General features: G+C 40.7%; 2 protein-coding genes across 4 annotated transcripts; one reads left to right on the top strand and one right to left on the bottom strand.

The window, feature by feature from the left end:
- Positions 1 to 2,724: 2,724 nt before the first annotated feature.
- On the bottom strand, positions 2,725 to 11,350 carry COA8 (cytochrome c oxidase assembly factor 8). The gene is made up of 5 exons (XM_080596346.1): positions 11,217 to 11,350; positions 10,337 to 10,534; positions 9,150 to 9,213; positions 7,088 to 7,178; positions 2,725 to 4,395 (listed from the first exon to the last, which is right to left on the bottom strand). Exons 1-5 carry the CDS (start codon positions 11,310 to 11,312, stop codon positions 4,290 to 4,292), a joined length of 555 nt encoding a protein of 184 aa, XP_080452472.1. The 5' UTR covers positions 11,313 to 11,350; the 3' UTR covers positions 2,725 to 4,289.
- BAG5 (BAG cochaperone 5) lies at positions 11,339 to 16,351 on the top strand. 3 transcript variants are annotated; one of them, XM_080596336.1, is made up of 2 exons: positions 11,339 to 11,471; positions 11,784 to 16,351. In XM_080596336.1, exon 2 carries the CDS (start codon positions 11,812 to 11,814, stop codon positions 13,162 to 13,164), a length of 1,353 nt encoding a protein of 450 aa, XP_080452462.1. In that variant the 5' UTR covers positions 11,339 to 11,471; positions 11,784 to 11,811; the 3' UTR covers positions 13,165 to 16,351. The 3 variants fall into 3 exon arrangements, with proteins under 3 accessions (XP_080452462.1, XP_080452463.1, XP_080452464.1); XM_080596337.1 differs by having other exon boundaries at positions 11,461 to 11,701; positions 11,784 to 16,231; XM_080596338.1 differs by lacking the exon at positions 11,339 to 11,471 and adding an exon at positions 11,485 to 11,649.
- Positions 16,352 to 25,222: the final 8,871 nt, after the last annotated feature.

The raw sequence follows: 25,222 nt of genomic DNA, 5'->3' as shown, positions 1-25,222 counted from the left end.
TTTTGCCCGTTGATGTGTTTTGGCTCAGCTGATGAAAGTTATCACAGCCAATTTTGCCGCTGAATCATATCAGTGGATCCTTTGGAGGCGGTGGTGTGAACAGACCATTGCTGAATGACAGTAATTTTTGACAGGCATGGGGGCTGTTGGAAACTCTTGCCAGTCATGGTCCATCAAAGTAGCTTCAGGGCTCCTCCCGTTTATGCTAAGTGCTAATTGCCTCCTGGCAGTCCCAGCAGCCAAGCAATGCACACAGCCATTCTTGCTGTCTCCTGCCCTTTCAGGCTCTGCTGAGAACACACCTGAGCCAGCCCTAAGGATGAGAACCTGAGTACACCAGAACAAAAAATCATGGTGCTTCCCCCTTCAAAATGTAAGGAACTAGATTCAGTGTGTATTTCATTTGTACCAGTAAGACAACACAGGCTGCCATAAGAAACAAAGATGTTGTCTTTAGAGCATTTACGTGGCTTCCAAAACTCTGATGTAGACAGTGGGTAGTACTGTAAAATATTTCTCTTGAATAAGATCACGCATTAAAAGAAATCATGTAATCTTTTATCTTTGCTATTTCTAGCCAAAAGTACTGCTTTTGCACTTTCACAGCATCTGCTATTTGAATACGTCAGTCAACTAAATCTCAGAATACTTGGGTAAATCTTAATCCATTAATGAATGCAAAGTCCGGGTACAAAGAAGTAATTTCTGCAGTAATGACTATCGATGAGTATGTATTTCAAGATGATTATATTCCAAGTACTTAAGAAATAACCATTTAAGAAATAAACTCATAAGAAATAAAGCAAATTGCATTTGTTATTTTCTGAGTAATGAACCTGAGTATTTATTTATGGGTTTATTGTTCTGTGAATCAGATTACAACAATCAGGGGATACAGTTTTTAATATAAACATGTTATTTGTGTATATTAGAGGTCCAGACATACATTATTATTTCCTGAAAATACTTCAATCTCCCAGTCTTTATGCAAAAGTGTGGCCCTCGGGCTCTGGGCAGGATGTAGATTGAATTCTCATTTGGCTAAATCTGATTGCCATGTAGGTTACTAATATTGCTTAGTGATAGTGGAAGTTGAAAATTGCGAACAGAAAAGCCCCTTTAAAAAGGGACCACAAAGCGTCAGCTTCTAAGTAACAAATTGGACTTTTGAACTAAATTTTATCACTAGGAATTTTCAGTTAAGCATTCTCAGTAGTTTCTACCATTACTTTTAAAACTCTAATAAAATTGAGAAATGTGTTTTATTTCAAAAAGGTTAAGGTGTTCAGATCCTGCAGGGCACTGGGATCACTTCAAACCAACCTTTAGCCGGTCTGCCTGTCAATTCTCATTTGACACTTCTTCCTACCCCTCTCATATTTTATTGAAATTAATGCTCCAGTAGAGAAATTCTTAGCAAAAGAATTAACAACCCCCCCCCCCAAGATTCCCAGAACACAACCATCTCTAAGTCATTACAAACTATCTAAAATTATTTGAATATTACCAAAACATTGTTGCTTTATTATGCATTTATGGATGAGACAGATTAAAAAGACACATGCTGACGCTACTAAATATGAAATAGTGCTGTTCCTTCTGACAGGATTAGCTAAATACCCAGAAGATGAGAACACTCCTCAGCATTTTTCCTATACTCAGATAACGTGCATTGAAAAGGCACTCTTTGATCTATTTCAGTAGCTCCAGTTACCATACCAGGCCTTTGTATACATAAAATTATTTTCAGTAGTCTATAGGTGCTCCTCTTCCTTGCTTTGATGTATAAAGGTTTTATAATCAATAATAAGTGAAAGCAGCTCACATTACTACAACTGTTCTGAGTCAAGAAAAAAATATCAAAATTAATGCGACACTGGCAAAAGTGATATGGCCTTTGACTTCAGAAAGTGTAATTATCTTGGTAAACGTATGTGGTTTTGGTAATGAGACTCAAAATTTCAGATGGATTATTTTTAATAGCATCTTTTCACAGAGGTTTTATTCGATATTCTGTATCAGAGCTCACCGCGTACCTCATAAACACATGCCTTGCTCCTTCAGTAGGCTTTAGATGAAGGAGCCCAGCAAGCCACACAGAACCTTAATGAAGGAAATGCCTTAAAGGCATTAACTTCACCTACAACCGTCTCAGAGTAGAATCCCCATATGATCTGTCTTATGCTGATCACCTTGTTTTCAGGTGACTGACATAAGAGTACATATTCAGAAGTCAGTTTTGTAACTGTGCTTTTGTTACTGAAAATGTTCCCTGTTGCATACTAAGGAGTAGCTCCAGTGAAACAGAGTAAAGATTTGAAGTAGTTTCACAACTACTGTGAGTTGACTGAAGTGCGATCCAAACCTTCCATCTCAACTCCCCCATCTCCCTTATGCCACCAGTGGAAGCCTTCTATCTGCATGCTGAGGCATGTTAATTCAACTGACATCTACCACTTTTTACTTGGATTAGTCCTAGTAGTGAGTCAGTTTCCTCATCTTGCTCAGCTGGCACACACAGAAGTGTTTGTGTTAATAGAAGTGAGCAGCTCAGATGGAAATGGTTCTTTTGATTGACCTCTACCCACTTAGAGTATGTGAAACTACCTTGGGGACCTTAAGCATGGGCCATAGGAACATATGGCTATCAGCCACCAGGCCACTGGGGTTCTGGTCTCTGCCTTTTGGAGATACTTTCATACATTACCCAGCCATTTTCCCACATTTTACATTGAAATTATTTATTAAAATGTGCGTTCACATTGTGGTCAAAGCACATATGCTGTAACATGTGATTTAATGTAAAGCCCTGAAGAATTACATTACATAGCCACAGTAGTCTATTTCAAAACCATACTTCCCTAAATAAACATATCATTTTCTATCTTTTTAATAAATATATACCTTTTACCTTTGTTGTAGTAAATAGCATTCACAAATAATATTCTCCTAGAACCACTGTTTTTCCACCTCAAACACTATTAATAGATATGTTAATTTACTAATAACACACCTATTAGAACCACAATTCAGTGACCATTTTAACCCCAATGATATCATCATGGTATGAAACACTGTGATCCATTATGGTAGCATTAATATTTAATTTTCCAGAGGAATCATTAGTTCATTAGTACCAACAAGCCAATTTTTGCTCAAGCTGAAAAAGCTTATGAATAAATCATGCCATGTTTAGATAGGAAAAACAGGTCCATGGCTACAGAACTCACATTTCCAAAACCAGAACCTTCCCTACAGCATAGCTTTGGGGAAACATGCTTCATCTGACAACATTCTTTTTATAAAAAGATCCGCTCAGTAGGTACTGCATCAAAACAATCAGTCCATTGAACTGTATGATAAGACACAGAGAACATTCAGAGTATGGAACTTCTTTTCAATTACAGATACATGGCATAACATTTTAAGACTTCGCTTATATCAGCTTCCTCCCAGTTGAGATTACATTCCTTGAGGCCAGACACCGTCCACCTCCCCCCAGCAAGTTTTTTCGAGTGCCTTAAGAAACTGGTGAGAATATCACGTTCTTCTCCTCATACAGCTAAGAACCAGTTTCATTTTTTACCAAGATTACATATCCGGCAATACATCTGTTTTAATGCTCAGCAGCTAGAACCTTCAACAACCAAAGGTTAGAGGAACTCTTGTCCAAGGGAATACATTCCCTCAAATGAAAACAAAATTATCTAAGAAGACCCCATCTATTGCTTTAGTCATTTATCTGAAATTTTATCTTAAAATTTCATTAAAAATAGAAAGTCACATTGTAAAAAAAGGATTACTCTATACTAATAGTGCGTATACACTCACAAGTCATACTTCTTCCTTCAACCATGTCATATTACTGTGGATAACTACTGCCCTAGACAACCCTTGCAAAATAAGGCATTTTTCTGTTATATGCTAATATAGTTGGTGAAGACTTTCTCTGACCAAAGTTCAGGCACAGCATACTGAAACATGTTTTATGAGCTATGCCTCTGCGATAAAAATGTGACAGAGGTGATCTGTTCCATTTAATATAGATGAAGAAAGCTTTTGATAGTTTTCTCGGTTATTTTGGTTGGGAAATTTTAGATATTCTTGAAATAAAAAGTAAAGAAGTCTAAATAGCGATTATAAATTAAGACCAATAGCAAACTTTATTTACATAGCCTAAGAAACAGATGCAAGCAATTACTACATTAGACATTCAGATTCTGAACATCACTATTAACACATTTATAGCAGGCCTAGCTAGTGTTGCATTCTTCATGGAGCCGAGATCACTAATTTCCAACATTTTTCTTTTTCCAGCGAAGCCACCTCAGAGCTCTCACCAGTGCTACTTGTCCCATGAGGAATGTGATCGTAAAGTTACGTTTATACCAATCTCTTGGATTCCAAAGCCAGGAAAACAACCAACACACAGAACAAGAACAGGAAAAAGGTACACAATTATATTAAAATACCCTTTGGCATTGACAAATAACAATTCAGTGTTGACCTACACCTTCCATTCTTGTGGTTAGACTTCTAACTAAATAACCTAAGAAGATATCTCTGTGACTATCCCCATCTATGAACAGATTGCACATGGAAGATATGGCTACAGCTATTCAAAGTTTATCTGTAAAAAAGAAAGTTAGGAGATGGATAATTTTATGACTAATTGCATTTGAAATCACGTAAGATAAAATAAGTGGAGCCAAATTTCTTGTTTTAGAAGTAAAGCAGGTCATCAAGCTATCTGTAAGAACTTATGTACTGCCAGTGCTGTACTACAGGTAAGATTTGTGCACATATGAAGATGCATGTGTTGAAAAGGGCATAACTGGTAATCTATGAAGGGAGAAAAAATAAAATCGTACTCCAAAGTCTAGTTATATAACCCAATACAAGAAACATTTGGTTTCTTAATCAGCATCTTTTAACTATGATGCCTTTAGTATTGTCAAAGTTAGTCTTGCATGCATGACTTGTAGAATCAATCCAAAATATACCCCTTTTTAATCTCTGGAAATTTGCTTCAAATTCTTGCCCCTATTACAAACTGATTTCATTATTTCCTTCAGGCTTCCATCAAGGATCCCTCCCCTGCTTGGTAAAATTCTGCACAAGAAGCAATTGAATATGCTTATTGTAGAAGTAGCAGGGAATATTACATTACACCTGGAATTTAGGTCTTCTTTCAGATCTCTGTTAGAAACCTTGCATGTACAGATTAACTTAAACCTGAGATATTAACCTCTCAGTAAGGACAGCAGCCAAAATCACGCTGACAAGAAGCACCGAGCTACCCCCTAAAATGTCATGTTAAATCAAAATATCACACTAACACCGCAACTGTTTCTTTTCTCCTGTCATGTCTCATTTCCTATGCCCTTCTTGATTTTTTTTTTTAAGCTAGACTATTTCCAGTCTCAGTACGCTGAGCTATATTCATGGTGTCTATGCACAGTCATTGTCTCAATTCTACCTAAAGTTTAGAAGTTTAAATATTTCAGCAGCTAATTTTCAGGCCAGCTGGCATCTCTGCGGAAGAGCTATGCTGAGTGCACTAAAAAACCTTTATGAATGTGACCCCTTGAAAATCAGAATGCTTCTAAGCTCCACTGCTTTCACGGCTGTGCATTTCCACTTTGAAACTACAGCACAGCTGGCCAGCTGATTTTAGAACAAAGCAAAACCAAGGAATATTTAGAAGCAAAGCCTGAACTCTCATTACCTAGAAGATGGGACACTAGCCTGAGCTGACTACAAAAATGGCCTCTAATGGTCAATTCTAAGATAAACTATTTGCTTGATCAATCATTAGCTAATATAACGTAGGCAATTTGAACAGCAATCCTCTTATCAAAAATGATCTATTTTTTTAACCTTTCTGTATTTTCATGCTGTTCAGTTTTTTTTTTGCCTCATCCCCAAGGCAAGAGGTGTCTGTTTCTTGCAGTAAAACTGCAAATTGTTCTTACAGTATAGGATGTTATAGTATATGCACAATATGTACAAAGAACTCTAAATCACATTTTATTGTAGGTCAATTACAGTTGCAGTATAATTCTCATTGATGTTACACTATCAGGAACCCAAGAACACTCGGGACCTTGGAGCCCAATCATCTTTCAACTCAATGCAAAAAAAATAAATTCTGCTTTCACGCACAGTGGGCAGTGCTACTCTAACTGGATTAAGTACTATCCTCTTTCTGCTTCCTCATATCTAGCCCTCCATCAAGCGTGCACAGCTACTTGCAGGGTGGTAATATGAATTTGCAAGTCATTTCTCAGTTGTTTCAGATCCCCAATCCAGTTTATCAAGTTGTTGTACAAACAGTGACACATAAAATGCAGCAGATGCGAGGAGACTGGGTGGATGTGGGCTTACCCAATTGTAGCCAAAGTCCTATTCAGGATGAGTGCAGCGGATCATTTTACTAAGGCTTCACCACACAAAAAACTTCCCAAACACAAAGCTAGTCAATTTCATTTTGACCATATACTTGCAAAATAATAAAAACAAAAAGTAAGAATACTAAGTATTACTCTTACTAAATGATTTTTCCTTGAGACAAATGATATTTACTAGATTAGTAAATCCTTACTTGATTTAGAAGTTAACTAGAATCTGTTATACAGAAATTTCAATTGTTTTACTCACACATTTATGTTTCAATTGGCAGCACGAAAATATCCATCCCATAAGGGGAAAAAATTGAGGGCCTGATATAGTCTCTCTGCAGTCTCAGGAAGGAATGCCACCAGACGCTACTCTCCACAAAATCAACAATAAACAGTGGAAGAACTCAAATGATAATGCAAATTTCTGTCAAATGCTAATAACAGCATTTTAAAAAAAATCAAAATGAGAGTTTCACATATCCTGCATTTTTTACAACAATTGTAAAGAATGATAAATTTTTTAAGTTTGATCCTATGCCTTTTAGCTAGACTAAAACTTGCTGTAGCAGAAAGTATCCCTGCCCATAGCAGGGCGGTTGGAACTAGATGATCTTTAAGCTCCCTTCCAACCCAAACCATTCTATGATTCTGTGATCTTACAGTCAACATAAATACCTTCTACATACCTGTTATAACGCATATGCTTTCTAAAATTTTTACTTAGAAAGTCCTTGTAAAAGTCAGCCATTTCTTCTGCATTCAGTGTTGCTTTTTGACCTGAAAATAAGTTTTGGCGTAAGAATGTGAAGATGCTCTTCATATTAAAATACTGGGTTCAGATTCAGGAGAGCTAGGTCTGACTCCTTGCTTTTACAGGCTTCTTGTGTAACCTCGAATACATTAATATGCTTTCATCTTCTAACCCTTTAAAATTTATCAAGGGAACACAGCAGATTAAAAGCCACTGATCATTTTGAAACTGACACAATAACTCTTCAGCCGTTATTACTTGTGAAAGCGATGATGTTTAACAGGTCTTAGATTACTTAGGAAACTTATCAAAAAAAGTTAATTGATCTAGGAGTATCTATCCCTCAATTAACATTAATTTCTCACAGGTCCAAAGTCTAAATAGCACCAGTAAGAGCACTTAGTAACTTATGTTTCCATGTCTAAAGTAAGTCCGTAAGTACAGAAAAAACACTATTCATGCCTGTCAAGATATTTTCAAAAGGTACAATTTTTTTCTGTTACTGTTGGTAAATTTAAAGTAACTTATACCAAAGAGCATGTGTTCTGAGAGGTCACATTTATTAACAATACGGTAGACAATTCTTTTGTGAAGTACGAGAGGATGTGTCTGACTTGGAACATGCCATTCACATAGAGTAGAAAATAAGAGGAGATGTGTTCTCTCCACAGTACGTGAAATGCACGTCCGTGGCTATTCCACAGAATAGCATCCACAGAACCAGTGCATATTCTTAATTCTAATTCCTGTACAAACTTTCTGGCACTTTCAGTGTTTGGTGGTCAGCTTTGAATGTCCCAGGGAACATGGACGTGATGAGAGAAAAAATTGTAAGATTCTACTTGTTACTGTTCCAAAATACATTTTAAAGCACCCGAGACTGACCATAGAAATGTGTATTATTGATCAGTACCATTTGTCAATATTTAAAGATATACAGTGGATTAACATACTATGGGATAAATTCATCATTGTAATATTTGAAGGCTGCCTGCTTAACAGCCATAATTAATTTGTTTCTTCATAATGGTAGCAGCAAAACAAAAATAAGATTCTCTCATATAGAAGAAATAACTTTTGTTCCAACTATACACGTGTATAGTTTTTACTGTTATTTTTATATACGCACATGCACACATACACAGCTGTACTGTAGAACAAAAAGCTATCCAACATGTGCAGCCAATAATTTTATTTGTAAGTGATGTACAAGCTTTTTTTTTTAATTCTAGAAATTAAAGAAAAAGTAAAGAACAAAACAGCAATGTGAAAGAAGCTTTTTCTTAACAACTGGAGTTAATTTGTTTTTCAACCACACGCTGATCACTGGGACAAACAGAAGAGAAACATAATGGTCTGTGATATATACAACATCAGAGCAGATGCTTTACTGAAGTCAAATAAATCACTATTCTATAAACAAAGTGTTCAAACTAATACTACAATGGCCAGCTCACTGTATAATGAAAGCATCTTGTTTCCTATTTCACATCAGGAATTAGTGAGGCAAGTATTTTACAGCAACTGTGATCAGGCAAAGAAGGTCAGAGAACAGCTGTTGTTTTCTTGGTAGCTGTCTTACTCTCGCCTCAAGGAAAAATATTGTATTAATTGAATACACTGTGGACCTGAATGAAGAGCATGAATTTATCTGCTGAACCATAACATGCACTTGAGACAAATACTCTGTATATTTAGCTCAGCTCGCTCACCAGGTTAAGGAGATGTGAAAGATGAAAGCCCATTCCTCCTTATACTGAAAAATTATTAAAATTCCTTGGTTAAGATTTCAGCATGTTCCTTCATGCTGGGCAGGGAAGAATTAGATGAACAGTACAAGAGAAAATCTCACCCCCCACATGCATGCTCCCAAAAAGCACTTCCAAATCCTGCTCTGAAGAATTACTTGACAGAACACAAAGAGCATAAACTAACAATATTGAGAGTTAAACAAAATTCAAAATGCATCCTAAACTGTACACGGAGGTCTCACTAACCTGTTTCATCTCTCACTGCCAGACCTTTGGCTTTCAGTCTTGAATAAATAAATTCTTCTTTTTCCTAAAACACGTTTTTCCACGTTAGAATTTGAGGTACTCATACCTTAAAGTTAACCATTGTTTTTAAATCACATAACAGCTTAGTGCCCAATACCATTGGATATTCACTTACATCCTGCTAGCTGCATGCATCCATTGATTCGTGCAAACACTCTGCTGAAACACATGCAACTTATTTTTGGAATAAAGGTACAACTGAGCTTTGGTATTGTTTGGCTAGATCCAAACCTTAAGTTTACAAAAGACATACAACCCAGCTAGTCCCCACAGTTTAACTGAGAATTTCTGCATACAGAAAAACATGCAGACTTAGAAATTGAAGCTACTTACATGGAAACAGACTAATTCTCTTTACATCATTTTTAAAAGATTAATAAGCAGTTCTATGGAATTAAAAGCTTCATTCCCCCCTCCCCCCCCCCCCGAGATCTTCACTAGTTTTGGGAGGATACGATGATCAAAGACCATCAGAAATAACAGTGAATTCTGAATCATTTTTCTTCTCACAACAAAATTCTGTGTCTCCTAACCAATAGGGCAATCAGAAAAAGGCAGACCACAGCTAAACATGTTCCTGCTTTTAGCTTAGCCAGGCAACAGGGCATGGCCCTTCATTTACCCTTAGTGATTACATCCAATTTCTCTCCCATAACAGAGCAAGAAAATCTGCAGCGTCATTTTCAACAGCAGCTCCAGTCACAAATAGTCTGCGCATGCAAGGTGGCTACAGCTTGATGTTTTCAGTGCAAGATAAGAAAAACATATGGCAAATATCACTAGACAGCAATTGAATACGTAGGATCTGTAGTTTCGTAAGAGACTTAGAAGTTAATATTGCAAACAATGACAAAATGTAATTTCTGGGTAGACACTGCACATCTTAAAAAAAAAAATAGTATCAGTTAAAGCTAGTAAGTAATTGTAGGCAGAACTGAATACTGGTTCAGAAAACCAAAATCACAGGTTTTTGGTGACTATTTGAGCCAGCCACGCAGTGCAGGAGGCACAGCTGAAGGTTATCTCCTGCGCAGCCATCCAAACCCTTCTAAAGCCAGGGATGACGGCTGTGGGCCGCCAGCACCCAACCGCGAAGCCTCCCAGCGCCGCCCAGCGGCCCCGCTCACCTGCTGGAAGGAGGCGTTCTGCTGGGCCCAGAACTGCTGGTTCCAGGCCTGGGTGTCCTGCCTCGCCTCCCGCAGGCGCCGCTCCAGGGCGGACTCGTCCTGCGGCACGTGGAAGATCACCGGCCGCAGGTTTGAGAGCCTGTCGGGGGGCCCGATCCAGTCGTGGCGGGAGTGTGCCGGCGGGCGGAAAGCCGGGCCCTTAAAAACACGTGCGGGAATCGTTATTGTTACCGGTTCAGCATCGTCTTCGTGAAGATCACGACTTGAAGCAAGCTCTAAAACTCCATACGGCCATGCAACAGTCTCCATACAGCCTTAAAGCACATAATTGTAACACGTTCAGAAGATACACGCCTTTGTTTACCTCGACAGAAAATTGCGATATATTTAAATTTTACCTTTACTTAGAAATCTATCACGGAGAGGATACCTTCAACTCTTTCCCCAACAGCCATAAATCATGATTTTATGGAGTTTCCAGCAGTTTTGTACCACAGGTGCTCCAGGACATTTGCTGGCAGGAACCGGTCCGTGTGCCGGCCCCCTCAGCAGGGCTCCCCGGGCACCCCCGGTGCCTGCCCGCGGCTTTTCAGGCTCGGCTCCGGAGCAGCGGGCTCCCCCCGCTCCAGCCGGGGAAGCATTTTGCCCCCTTTGCCCCATCACCTCTCAACCTGCTTGGTGCTTGCAAGCACCGCCCGGACGCCCCGGGGGCACCGAGGGCTCTGAGCCCGCCGCCCTCCAGCCCCGCCGCGGGCTCCCCCCAGCCGCTCGGCGGCGCAACCCCTGCGCTGCTCGCTCCTCCCGGCCCTTCCCTTCCCCTCCTTCCCCACAGCGCTGCCCCTCAGCAGCCTCAGCCGGCCGCTGAGGGCTGGGGATTTACCGCTCCGCCCGGCCGCTCCGCGCCGCCGCCCGAGGAGGAGCAGCGGCAGCAGCTCCCCCCCGCCCTCAGCGCCCGCCCGGCCCTGGCGGCCGCCATCTCGGGCAGGGGCAGAGGCAGGGGCAGGGCCGCCCTGAAGCCGGGGGGCGGCGCTGCGGGAAGGGGCCGCGGCCCTCGGCCCTCCGCCCGCCCTCCTCCCTCGCTGCCGGCGCCGTGGCGCAGCGCCGCGCCGGGCCGCGGGTGCCTCAGCCGGGGCGGGTGAGGCGGGCGAGGAGGCGGCGGGTTGGGCCGGGAGGGGAGCGGCGCTCGGTTCCTCCTTCCCCGGCTCCGGAGCAGGCGGGGAAGGGAAGGCGGAACGGGGCAGGAGCCGGGAGGGCCGCGGCGCGGCCTCAGCACCGGGCCGGGCGGCGCGGAAGAGCGGTGGAAGCTCGGCGGGGTGGGTTAAACCCCGCTGGCACAGGGGTTTTTAACGCGGCCGCAGCGCCCAGGTGCTTGGTGGGGGTTGTGAAGGGCGGCGGGGTGAGGCGGCGTGGCGCCCCGCTGATCGCGGGTCTCGGTCTGTCCTTGCAGGTCGTCTGACGGCGGCTGGGAGAAGAGAATGGAAATGGGTAACCAACACCCAGCCATCAAACGGTTGCACGAAATCCAGAAGGAGGTCAAAGAGATCGAACAGCAGGTGGTTGTCTTCAGCGGTTTGTCTACCGACCGGGATTACAAGAAATTGGAGCGGTCTCTCACCAAACAGCTTTTTGAAATCGATTCCGTAGACACCGAAGGGAAAGGGGATATTCAGCAAGCCAGGAAGCGAGCTGCTCAGGAAACAGAGAGGCTGCTGAAGGAGCTGGAGCAAAATGCAAACCATCCGCGCAGACTGGAGATAGAGGCGATATTCAAGGAGGCACAGTCACTTGTGGAGCGCGAGATTACGCCTTTCTACAAAGGAGGCAACTGCATAAACGATGAATTTGAAGAAGGCATTCAGGACATCATACTGAGGCTTACCCAGGTGAAAACTGGAGGGAAAGTTTCTTTACGCAAAGCGAGATATCGCACGCTGACAAAAGTATGTGCCGTTCAGGAGATTATAGAAAGCTGCGTGAAGCAGCAGCTCTCCCTGCCACTCTCTAATGATGCGCATCCTTCTGTCTCCAAAATTAACTCTGTAATGTGTGAGGTGAACAAAGCAAGAGGAACTCTTATTGCACTTCTAATGGGAGTGAGTAGTAATGATACCTGCAGGCATTTATCCTGTGTGCTTACAGGCCTTATTGCTGATTTGGATGCTTTAGATGTCTGTGGTCGCACGGAAATAAGAAATTACAGAAAGGAAGTAGTGGAAGAGATCAATAAATTGCAAAAATACCTGGACTTGGAAGAAGAAGCAAATTCTACACATGCTTATGATTTGGCACAAAATCAGTCCATTCTAAAAATAGAAGAGATCCGCAAGAAAATGAAGGAAGTTAATTCTTTACTTATAAAAACAGAGAACGCTTCTGATTTGTATTTGGGATCCAAAGCAGAACTGCAGGGATTAATTGCTCAGTTAGATGAAGTGAGTCCAGGAAAAAACCCTTGTATTAGAGAAGCCCGGAGAAGAGCAGTAATAGAAGTGCAAGCTCTCATAACGTACATTGACTTAAAGGAAGCACTTGGAAAAAGGCAAATGTATCCAGAGCAAACTGCTGCAGAACCTCAGTCTCACAGAGCAGTTTGGACTGTTCTTGGAAGCTTGTCTCAAATTCAGCAGGAGGTGATTTCATTTGATGGAAACAGAACAGATAAAAATTACATGAGATTGGAAGAACTCCTTACAAAACAACTTCTTGCTCTTGATGCTGTTGATCCGCAAGGTGATGAGCGGTGTAAGGCTGCCAGGAAGCAAGCAGTAAAGCTGGCACAGAATATTCTTTACTACCTGGACATGAAAACGGATGAGTGGGAATATTGAAACAGCCATGATCTAACATAACATTTTTTTTCCTTTGGCACTTTATATAGACTGATAGTTTAATTGGCAGCACATAATAAAAGCTGTGCATTGTATGCTTGCTTAAATCACGGAGATTGCATAAAATGTTGACTTGGCTATATGTGTGCTCTCCCACGCAGTCACCCATTTGCCATGGCAACTGTCAGTACACCAGCAATTCTGGTCACTGCTATAAGCAAAGAAATGTGGTTCTCTGAAGGAGCAGCTTAATAGTTGATCACATGGCTTATTTTTTTTCTGTTTTTGTTTTAATAACCTTGTGCAATGTTCAGAGAATGCAGATTTGTCAAAGATACAGAAAACTTATGGTGCAGTACTGGCAGAACTATTAAAAAAAGACCGGACACGAAAATTAGTATTCAAGCATGAAGCTCCCTCCAGCAACTTCATAGTAGTCTGGATACTCTTAATGTGCTGTTATGATGGAAAGTATTAAATGCCAAAGAACCTGTTGGCTTTTGGTTTGTGCTTGATGTATTCCACCCATCACACCTTTCTGGTTGTTTAGATTTCTTTAGATTTCCTACTTAACAGAACTATAATGCCAACTTCAAATTAGCATTTACACAGGCAAAGCCAATTAGGCCTATTTTTTTGTAAGACCTGAGACCGATGATTTACAAAAACATGTATTCTGCTGGTGCAACCTCTTTCATATTTTTGCTTTAAACTACTGAGTCTTGGAGAGGAAAGTCTATGGATATGTACTGACCAGATAAATTGGCTTTTGAGGATTTTACACTGCCATCCATAAGCACCTGAAAACTGCACTGAACTTTACTTATTGGCTACTTCTGTGTCTTTTTAAATTCTGCTATTTTATCTGTTTTTGACTTTTCACATTTGATGAAAACAGAATTCACTTTGAAATGAATGAACGTTTTGGAATTATTTTTATAAAATTAGGTAGCTAGCTCTAAACTTGTCCCTAATGATGTAAATGTGTGCTATGTATTTCATACTGCTCAGGTGTGGCTTCAGGCATGTCTTGGAAAAGACTTGTGGCATATGTCTCTCCTTGCAACTCACTGCTTAATTGATTTAGTAACTTCATAAATAAGCTTGATTGTACTATTTTATGTACCTACCTTTTTTTGTGGCTGCTAGCACCAATCACATTTCTACTATGGCATGTTTTTTGGCATTTTTTTAGAGCATGGCATTAAATTGAATTGATATGTAGAGATATATTTAATTATGAAAACTTTGCACTTCGCTCTTTCATGTTGAATTAATGAATTGTTGTTCTGTAAGTGACAATTTGCACCACTTTAAGGAGTAAAAACCATTTCGGATGTTAAACTTTAAAAATATTTTTAGATATATTTTTAACTGATTAAAAAGACAATACTATCTGTGAGAGACAAGTGCCTTTATGACACCACTAACTTGCACCATCATATGTAGATACAGAAGCTGCTTACTGGCAGCTTGATGCATTTGTAATCTTTACAAACTGGATTTATTGTATAATTCTACTATATCTGAAATTAATGTAGTACAATATGTGAGAATAGTTCTATAAAGTCCTGAGGATAAGTATCAGATATGGGAGAAATAGATTATGTTTAAAAATGAATTTATTTATTTAAAAATAAATACCTAGACTGGGGACTTCTGTGCCTATTACTAAAAGAAGAGAATGTGCGTACTCTGTAATGTGCTTTCAGTTGTTGATGAAAGGCTGTGTAACTTCAGATAGTGAATGTATTTTGTTTCTGATTGTACACGTGATTTATTTGCAATTTACTTGCCAAAAACAATCTATTTTTTCAATTAAGTACAGTACCTAAGGCACAGTTTGACAATGCCAGAACGTTTGCTGGAGGATTCTCCCTGCTTCTTCAGAGATATAAACCTGTTGAATTTATCTGTCCTTACCTCAAAAAACCATTTCCCCTAGGTAAAATTCCAATCTGTATTTATATATTATATGGCTAACACAGAGTAATAATATTTTAAAACTGAATTATTTTACTCATTTCAAGATTTCTACATGTTTGAGCTGCGACTTCTAAATTATACTTAAGATTTTAGGAAATATAAGAATTTGAAAAGTGCGATGATGTTACTCATTTTTCTTTTGTACTGCCGTCAGGTCTGCGGTGGTTACCTGTAGGTTGTTTGACAGTTTAGTGTCTGTGTTCTTTGGAGGTTACATGTAGCTTTATAAATGTTTGAAGTTATGTAAAAGTGAGTAAGTATAGTTTTCAGATGTGTTCTATTTTAAATTTGCTTGTCTTTTAGCTTTTCTGAATAGAAAGTTAAGCCTGCATCTCTGAAAAGGCAAATGTTTAAGGTTAGTGTAATTTTGATAAACTGAGTAGAATTCAGTAGCAAGATATTGTGTGGAAGAAGTTTTTTTCCATCGTTCTGTAATCTAATCAATTGACTACTTAAATTTTATGGTAAAATCCTCATTTGGAATGGGATTAATTCACAGTTTTTGCGCGAATGAAAACTAAATGTGCTTAACCAAAAAAAAAAAAATAAGGCAGACATTTCTCAAAATCTTGCTTTTGTGCTAAAGAATGTAGTTACACTGTTTCTTATATCCAAAGACTGAGGAACACACGACTTTTCCTTTCAATATGGTAGGCTAAAATAATCAGCAAAATGTAAATGGACCAAATTGCAAAAGCTTGCGTTTTAGTACTGTACTGAAATATAATAACTTTTCTGTGTGCTGTGTAATCTATCTTAGAGCAAAATAAATGATTGGATATTTCGGGGAGGTAATCATACATCATGATTCCTATTTGTTAATAGATTTTTTGTTGTTATTTTGATGTTTATTTTTGTTGTTTATCTCTCAAAGGAGTTTTTCTGTGTTACCAGTTTAGAGACTTTCATTACATATGGTTCCTACTTTTTCAACTTAATAGAAATTATTGTACATGCTCCTATGGTGTATATGTCTTGATTTATTGCTGTGTAGGATATGGCATTTGTATATACAAACTCAAGATTAAATATTGCAGTGTTGTATTCCTTATTATTAATAAAAATATGTTACTACCTTTTACTAGGTATTCATTTGAATGTTATGCCCTGCTGCCTTTATTTATTTCTGAATGTGAGTTATCAGAATGTAAATGATTTTTGTCTTAGAAAAGGTATTTTAATTAAATATATAGACATAAAACTCTCTTTTCCTCCTTTAAGAGTTTGCTTCTTCATTGCTGTATTTAGGAAAATAAAGTGATTTGTGTGGAAACCACTCCTACCTCTACTTGCTAAACCTGGTGTCTTTTGGTGTTCCATGCATTCAGCCCTGTATTACAATAATTACACCAGTCGGTGCTTGCTTGCTTTCTTCAGTGATAGCTTTGCACACTTCTGGGCTTCAGAAGTTAAACTAATCTGATTCTGAGCTGTATAGATGAGGCATGTTCACATGATTGTTCTGATGGCTCAGTATGTTTTCTTAAGATGCAGTAAGCCAAGTTATCAGCTCACTGCTGCTGGAAATCAGTAGTTCTATTTCTGCTCAGAAAGCTGCTGCCTGTGTGCTGTTCCTGCTGCTTGGCCAACTCCTATGGGCTGATTTAATGCAATAAAACAGAAGAAAAAAAATGCAAAAATGGGGAAGGGAGAATACAGCTTTCTATGGCTTTCGTGAATCAAATTGACAATTTGACAAATTGACAAATCTACAATTGTTTGTAGAAAAGCCTGAATGTGGGCCAGAGCTACTGTAAATTGAATGGGTGGGTCACACAGCCACAGGTTAGGGAACAAATGTTAAGTGTTTGAATAGCAGTAAGCCATTAGATCAACCTGCATAGTTAAATCTCTGCAGGGGAAAGAAGGAGAGAAAGTGGCACTGTCAACTCCTGCATACAAGTAAGAATGTGCTGCCTTAGTAATGGAATATGGTGAAGGCAATACAAGTGAATCATGTATGGAAAACAAATCAGTTGCTTTCAAACGCTCTTTCGTGTTGCACGGTAACGGTTCATGTAATAAAAGCCATAAGTGGTCATGTAGAAGTACTATCTGCAATCTGAAGTTCTTAACCATAAAACATCAGATAAGAATAAGGTTTATAAAGATAGAACGTGCCTGTATGTAACAAATTCAATCTATCTTCTTTCTCTCCCTTTTAACAATATAGCTTGTTTGAAAGAAATACATTCTTCAGAGACTAGTAAATCATTTGGGCAATGGCCCTAGGTGTTGCTCAGCTGACCTGTTTGTCTCGATCAGCTCTTTACTTTTGAAAGGAGTGAATTTGCCTTGCTGAGAATTCTTTGTGTGTTTTATACAGGCAGATTTAGGTACCTGAAATGGTTTAGCTGGAAAAACGGTGGCATCTCTGTATTTTATTTCCATATAGGCGTATCCTCTCCTTTGGAAAATTCTCAGTTAAGAACTTGAAGAAGTACTCTGGTAGTGAACTCACAAATAGAAGGCCTGGGGGTTTAAGCTGGTTGCCAGCAGGAGACATTTAAGCATCAGGATTTGGGAAAGCTTTTCCTGCTAGAGGAACCTGCTAGCAGAGACACATTCAAATGTTCAGAGCTTATGTTTTGAATGACTTCTGTGTGTGTCCTCCTGTTGCTTATGAACTTTCATTGTGAAGGTGGATTCTCCTTCTCAGCAGAATAGTCCCGAGGAACTGTCAGGATTTTGCTTTAGATCAATGTGGGCCACAGCAGGACATGTACTACATGTTGGGTGGTGTGGATGTCATTCTCTTTTGCTACATGAAACGATAATAAACGTAATGCTTTCGGTTATATTAGTAGGCATGCACGCGTAAGTTGAAAGCTGGTCATTAGCTGAAGAAGCTGAGGAAGATGAACTCTTTTGTCAAAGGCTTTGAACAATGCTTATCCTTTCTCTCTGCCAGCATTTGGTTCTGGGGACTGCCAAATATGGATGAATACATGAGTTGTCAGCCCCAATATAAGGAGGATTCTTTCTAAGTCTGTAAACCCTTCCTACAGGACATAAATCATAGCAGGTTTTCCCATTAGAAATGGAAAAGTGCAGTGTGTTTCCTAATTGGATCGTTTCACCTCAATTAGTTTTGCCAGACAAACTTCTGTGCCAGAGTTCCTTGTGAAACCTGTATTTCAGGAAGGTAATCAAAAGCATCTCACGAGGGAGAGAAGCACAGTGATGCAGTTCAATGTCCTTAATAAGGTCCTGTCTTGTTTAGCTCCCAAATTGTATCAGCTGCTGAACAGATACTCAAAAACAAGTCTGAGATCATGACCACCAAGATGTTTGTAAGCCAAATTAAATTTTAAAAGGGCACACAGAGAGAAGAAAGTCTGGAGAAAGACAAAACAAAATATTAGTAAAGCTGTCAGGCAGCTGTTTGCCCAACGCCTTTTAGTTTTATGGTGCCAGAAAAGAAGGCAAAACAAAGCTCCTCTCCGCTCCCATGCCCATTGTTGCAGTTATATGTAGCCTACACCCCACGGTTCAATGCTGTTTTCCACCATCACCCTAAGTGCTTCCCCAGGGCAGAGTCCAACCTCTGGTTGGTGGGGGTTAGCCCCAGAGCACCCTTGGGCAAGGTGATGCCACCCATCTCTGCAGATGCCATAATTACTGTCATTCTCCGTGAAATTTCGGGTAATGGCAACCCTTAGCCTGCGCTTGGAATGTCAGTGTGGCTTGCAGCAGACCATGTATGAGATGAAGACTGTATCCTGTAATAAACTGATAATTGGAAGGGATAGTAAAATGACTGGTAGCAAGCCCGAGTAAGGTATCATTAGAGTAATTGTTTATGCTGATTTTTTTTAATTATTTAAGGAAAATTCTTCAGAAAATTGTTTTATTCAAATCAATCTGTTGTCATTTATCAATTACCTGCAGACTATTTCTTACCTTCCGGGTGCCCCATGTTAATACCACTTAAAAAGCAGATTTGAAGTGCTCAGCCTTTTATTGATATTAATGAGTGGCCTCTGGTCACTTTCAGAAACCTAGTAAAAGCCAGATTTTCCAGAATATTTGGCATCCAGGAGTTCCCACCGTGACAAGTAAGGCCGTGTTTTGAAAGGGAGTCCGCCAGCAGGCCCAGGCACCCTGTCATTTCTTGTCAGACAGCCGTGGGATGGGCCTTCCAGCTAATAAAGCCTCATCTGAAAACGGCTTTGCCTCATTGCTCTAGTGAAAGGTTGTTCCAAAGCATCGTTGCTGTGAGGATTAAGTAACCTTCTAATTTCCAGAGCAAACACACTCATGAGAAGCTTTTCTTTCCCTGTACTGTGTCATCTGGAACATATTTATAGGCCACAGATGAATTTCCTCTCAGCTCCTGTTTTACTTGGCTAAGGAGCAGATACATCCAGAGAGGTCAAGCTCTTTTGCAAATCTCTACTCTGTCAATTCAAAGCAAATCCTTAACAGTCTTTTCACATTTTTCAGGAGTTTTTCCAGTTCTAAATGTATCTAAGGAAAAATCTCCAACACGAAGTCAGTCAGTATCTTTCAACAGTTACATTGGTTAATGCATTGTTTCAAAGGAAGTCTGAAAAAGTGAATATCACATCAGTAGCAGCGCAACTGTGGAAAAAAAAAAGTTATTTTAGTGCTTTCTTCATGCAATTGTTTTCATGCCCAGCCTGCTTTGCCATTCAGATGTTCTAGCAGTCAACAATTCAGTGACCTGCAGAAAAGGAGCAGAAATACTTTGAACCTCTGCTAAGCTTTTTTGCATTAGGCGTAGGTGTGCTATTGTTTGAAGAAACCACATGCAAGTGTACTGAGGGATTTTTAGATCAGAAGCTATCACTGGTCATTTCACTTGACTGGAAGCTTGAGTTAATTTAAGCTAGTCCAGTACTATCAAAACTATATTAAAATCTTCCACAGGGACAGTCTGCCCTGATTCAGGACAAAGACTTTTGAAATCATCCATTGAAACATGAAACTGCTTATGAAGTGTGACTTTATTGTAGAGGAACTGTTCACACTGACATAATATATACACGTGTTTTCAAATCTGAACACATTAGGAGTACTAATCAGTGAGAAAAACTATCTAATAACCTACAAAGTGTCTTACCAACTACACATATACAAGGGAACATTCATATGGTGTGTGTGCTGTGGTTTCCAACCTTTCTCAAATTATAAACTCAAAAAATAAATGTGGCAAATTGAAATCTACTGACAACAGTTGCCTTTCAGGAGCTTCTGAAAGCATGCCAGGGCTGCCTAGGAATCTGCAGGATACAGGTTGTAAGATTGCTCCCTGCAAGGTTTAAATAAGTTTAGAGCAATGAGGGCAAATAATCTTTATATATATATATATATATATATATATATACATATAAATGCAGTAAAGCTTTGGGAATCCTCAGAACAACCTCATTCTGATTCAGCATTTTGGAACGTTTCTCAGCATCCCTGTTTTCAGAGCAGAAGCCAATTTATTGTCTCTTTTATTTCTACAGAGCCATTGTGCTACTGATATTCTGTCTGTGTCTTGTCATAGCCCTTCAATTCAGTTTTGTGTCAAAAATCTTTTTTTTTTTTTTTCCTTAGTCCATTTTGTTCTTCCCAAGCTCAAGTTCTTCCCAAGTTACCAATTCTTTTATGGACAGTGTTTTCAACGCTTTACTCATGACTGAATTATTTCTCTGTCCCGGTAGAAACTGTATAGCTTAGGTTCAGGATGGATTTGTTACTTGAGGTCTCTGGCAAAGATTAAGTTTACTCACTTCACCAGGTGAAGAGAAACCACCAGGCCTGGAGACCCTGAAAAAAGACATGCACTCCACATGAGCTCCCGTGTCATGGATTGCTGGGATGAAGTCTCTGGTAATTGTGAGAAACTCCAAGATATAAGATAACTAGGAGGATTTTTTGAGCTTCACACCTGGTATGGAGAAAGAGACATTAAGAGGTTGTAACAACAGACAGGAAAATATGAGAGGGTAGAAGAGTAACCATCAACATGACAGAAAAATACTGATATTGCTGATACAGTCAGCTGATGGAAGGAGTCAGGGGGGCAAGACAGAGAATGGGATGAGGTGCTGGGAGCCAGCATGACAGCGGGAGAGGCAGGGCATGGCAGGTCTGGTAACGATAGCCAGCCTCAGCCAAGTGTCCAAATTGCCAGTCCGGTCTGTTGGTAAGGCAGGTCTGAGGTTAAGCTGGGAATTCAGACAGTGGGCTGGGGTCAGGGCCTGGATCCCTGAATCCAGACAATCACAGATGATAATAATCAAAGACAACAATGGTTTAGACAGGTTTTGCTACTTAGTTAGGGCGTCATTAAAAAGTTGGTGATAGGAGTTAATCAGTCAACACAAGGATAAAGCATGGAAAAGCTGTTTTTGATCTCATCTCATATGGCTGCATTCAAACAAATTCAGAGAAATATTCAGCAAAAGCAGCTGAATTGAAGATCTCGGGGACCTGAGCATGGAAAAGGTCTGGGCATACAGTGACTATGCAGTTTCCAATGCTGTGTATGTTTCTGGTAATAAGATACAGTGACAGTCACCCAACAATTATATTCACATGTTCATGATGCAATTGCATTCCCGCTAGCTGACTATGGGATGATGTTATATAGGATGATGCTATACAGGATGATGTTATATGACTGGAGACTGGCAGATGTAATATTTATACTTAATGCAGGGATCAAAGTGATCTTGGCTCTCAGAAGCTGCACAGAACTTCACGTGGAAATTTGTGTGGTCACCACAGCTTCACTTTCAATTTTGGCACTACCTCACTGAGAGCTTTCTGGAGTATTTCTAGATAGCTATCCATATGGTATGGCCAAAAAGAAGAAAAAGATGTTCCTACAGCTTGAGTTTGGAGAGTGATTAAGTAATTAGTTATGAAGTAATAAAATAGATATAAGTAATCCTTTACTATTTATACAAAATATCTGTTCTCCCACCTCTCCCTTGGGCATTTGCTTTTATAGATTGAGCATCCAAACACCTTTAATCCTGCATCACAGAATAACATCACATGTTATTTAAATTTCTGTTGCCCGTGGCTCTCCCATAGATGCTCACTATGGGCCTATTCCTTTGAGTACTGTTCCCAAACATGGACACGAGAGCACAGCTGGGGAGTCGTTACCAATTGGTAGCACGGCATAATTACCTTTCATGCTTCAGCTATTACGTTCCTGTAAATACAGCCAAGAATACCTTTCTTGCAAGAGCATCACACAGTTGACTCATGTTCGGTGTACGATCCTGCATGAGCCCAGACCTGTCTCATCTCACACATCGAGACCCATGCCACTGGCTCCTGCCCCCAGCCTGCCTGCAGCGAGGGTGAGAGCACAACTTTGCTGTGTGGGGTAGAGCCCCCACGTGCCAGGCACGGCTGGTTGCCCCCACCTGCAACTTGTTGCCCCTGCCAGCCACCAGCAAGCCCACCTGGAAGACTAGTGCTCCTGTCACAGCCCAGAGCTGTGCCACCGCCCCATCATGGGAGTGGAGGCTCCTGAATGTCCAGGCAACCTGGTGTGCCACGAGTTTTTATGGGTGCTTGAAGAGCCTGTAAGCCCCAGATCCCCTCTAATTCCCCGTCTGATCCTGTGATCTTCTGAAAGTTCAACATGGAAAGAAAAGACTTGGATGTAAACTTGTTTTCCTCCCAGTATTATCAGGCTTGGCAACTGGAGAGAAGGTCTTTAACTGAAGGTAGAGGTATGTTTCAGCTACCTCATCTGAAACCTCCAAAAGAAGCCTCGTATTCATAGAGAGTTCCCAAACATTTTCTGCAGATGAAGCACTGCTCAGAGAGCTCTAAGAGGGCACTTAAAAAGATCTCCATATTCAGTGGAAACCTATGAAAATCTTGGTTCTTTTCATGTCGCTGAGCCTCCTCCTGATTCCCACGCCCTTCCTTAGTTCTACATGCTCAGCTGCTGAAAGTAGGAGTGCCTTCTGTTTTATGGCATGCTAGTCTTTTCATGTAATAAAGAACACTCTTTGGGGTTTTATAGGCTTGTGTGTCTCATTGACAATGAATACATTTTCTTCCACAGTATGGATTAAGGTAGATGTTGCATTGCATCACCTAAACTAGCGATTGCCAGGCTGTGCTTTAAGGTGAAGCTTCCTTTGTGTACTCTACATTTCTGATCTATGTTCTAGCTGGAGGGGAATAATATTACAAAATAAGATACTCGTGGGTGGTCATCATTACTACAGGGCCAGGAATAACTTATGACAGCTGGCCTTTGAGTTGCCAACTTATGGGTCAGTGATGGTATTTTTGTTTGTATTGGTTTAATACCCAGCACCGTGAGGTATTTGACTGGTAGCACCAGGGACTGGGTAGTTGGCCACGTGTGACTCGGGTACCTGTCTTGGTCTGAATCCACGGGCTGAACTCGAGTGTCCACCCTGACTTCAGCGACCCATTCAGCTCCAACCCTGGCTGTGCCTGGATGGAGGCACTGAGAAGATAAGTCTCCACAGCCAACAGCAGAGCAACCCTTCCTAAAAAAAAGTAATAAAAAGTAGTTCTCACATCGCTGACTTTTAATATGATTTTTAAATGCTAATAGTGAGATGTTTGCTTTGCTCTCTCCATGCTCTCTCCTTAACTATTTTTTATGAGATACAAACATCTGCAGCACAGTCCCTACTTGTGATTGAGCCACCCTCCAGGGAAAAAGCCCTTCTCCTGCTGGTCCACCCCTTCCATGGGGATGCAAGACCCCCAGCCCTCCTGGAGAAGCCAGCTAGCACGAGTGCAAGGCAACCCCAACCTTCTGTGCAGCTCACATTGAGCTACCCTGTTCCTCATGCCAAGGGCCTAACACCTCGTTTCCTTTCACCAGGCACTTCCAGCCGTGTATGAGGTGCTGGGTGTGTTGGGAATGCCTTGTCTGTGTGGAGAATTGTTCTTTCCTTCAAGGCACCAGATCGCTCTCTGCTGCTGGTTGCCTCATCTCTCCTCCACATGGGTGGAAAAACCACCTCTGGCAACACCTAGCAGTGCCTCGTGCCACTCCCTGATTTTCTGCCTGATTTGGTACTCGCTGCGGCTCTGTATCACCGGGATGTTTCTGCTCTGAAGCGCGAACCCACGTGCTCCCCGAGCTGCAGTGTTTTTGCAGTTGGGTGGGAGCAGGTTTCGTTTGGGAAGGCAGGGGGAGGGATGGTACCAGGTTTCTATTTCCGTACACCACTCCAGAGCCTCAAGCTCCCACTCTGCCGCGCACGGCTGCTGCCTTGCAAACATTGAGAAATTCCATTTCTTCCCTCTTGTACTCAATGATTTCACCTGACTTTCTCCTGCACTTGGGCACCAGTCTCATATCTGGTCCCCTAAATCCTAAGAGGGTCTTGAAAGAAACTGGGCACCACCTAATCTGCTGTTTTCTATATATATAACTGGAGTGCATGACACATTTCCCAAAATAAGCTGCAGTACTCAGCAATTGCTGCATTGTCATGGGGGGCAGAACAGGAAACACAGTTCCTCTGCTTTCAGGAGAGGCTTTATAGCTAACCTGACTTGTCACTTTTCTGACTGAAAGCAGCAGGGCTTTTTCTTCTTCATTGGCTTCGCCTTTTCACAACACAAAGTGGTGTAACAAATGAAACAGATGTAGTTTAATGGCATTTTAGCAGTGTTGCTTTTAGTCATGGAAGCCAGAGGGATAATTGCCTGCGGACCTGCAGGGAGATCAATAATTTAATTAGAGAATTCAGCTCTGACTTTCATCGCATGACACTTTTGTCAGTTCTTCAAAGCTATCAGGGATGCCACCTTGCAAAATCTGCAGCCCCTCGTCACCTCGAGTGGCATGGCCTGGCTGGTGTTAAATTCCTGAAGATGTGAGGCTGTGAGGTGTCTGATATACTCTTTAGACAGGACGCTGCAGCCAGGCTCACTTAGTGCCCAGTGAAGAAAGGAGTGTGATTTTGCACAACTGAAACCATAAACGGGAAGTAGAGGAATGTGTCCACATGGTTTGGACTGTGTAGATTTCTTAAATACAACTCATCATCATAAATGCTGGCACATAAGGTGGTTTTTATTAGTCCTTAATGAA

Source organism: Anser brachyrhynchus, assembly GCF_964034855.1.
Source record: "Anser brachyrhynchus genome assembly, chromosome: 5".
Classification (NCBI taxonomy): Eukaryota; Metazoa; Chordata; class Aves; order Anseriformes; family Anatidae; genus Anser; species Anser brachyrhynchus.
This window is presented reverse-complemented; position numbering and strand designations above follow the sequence as displayed.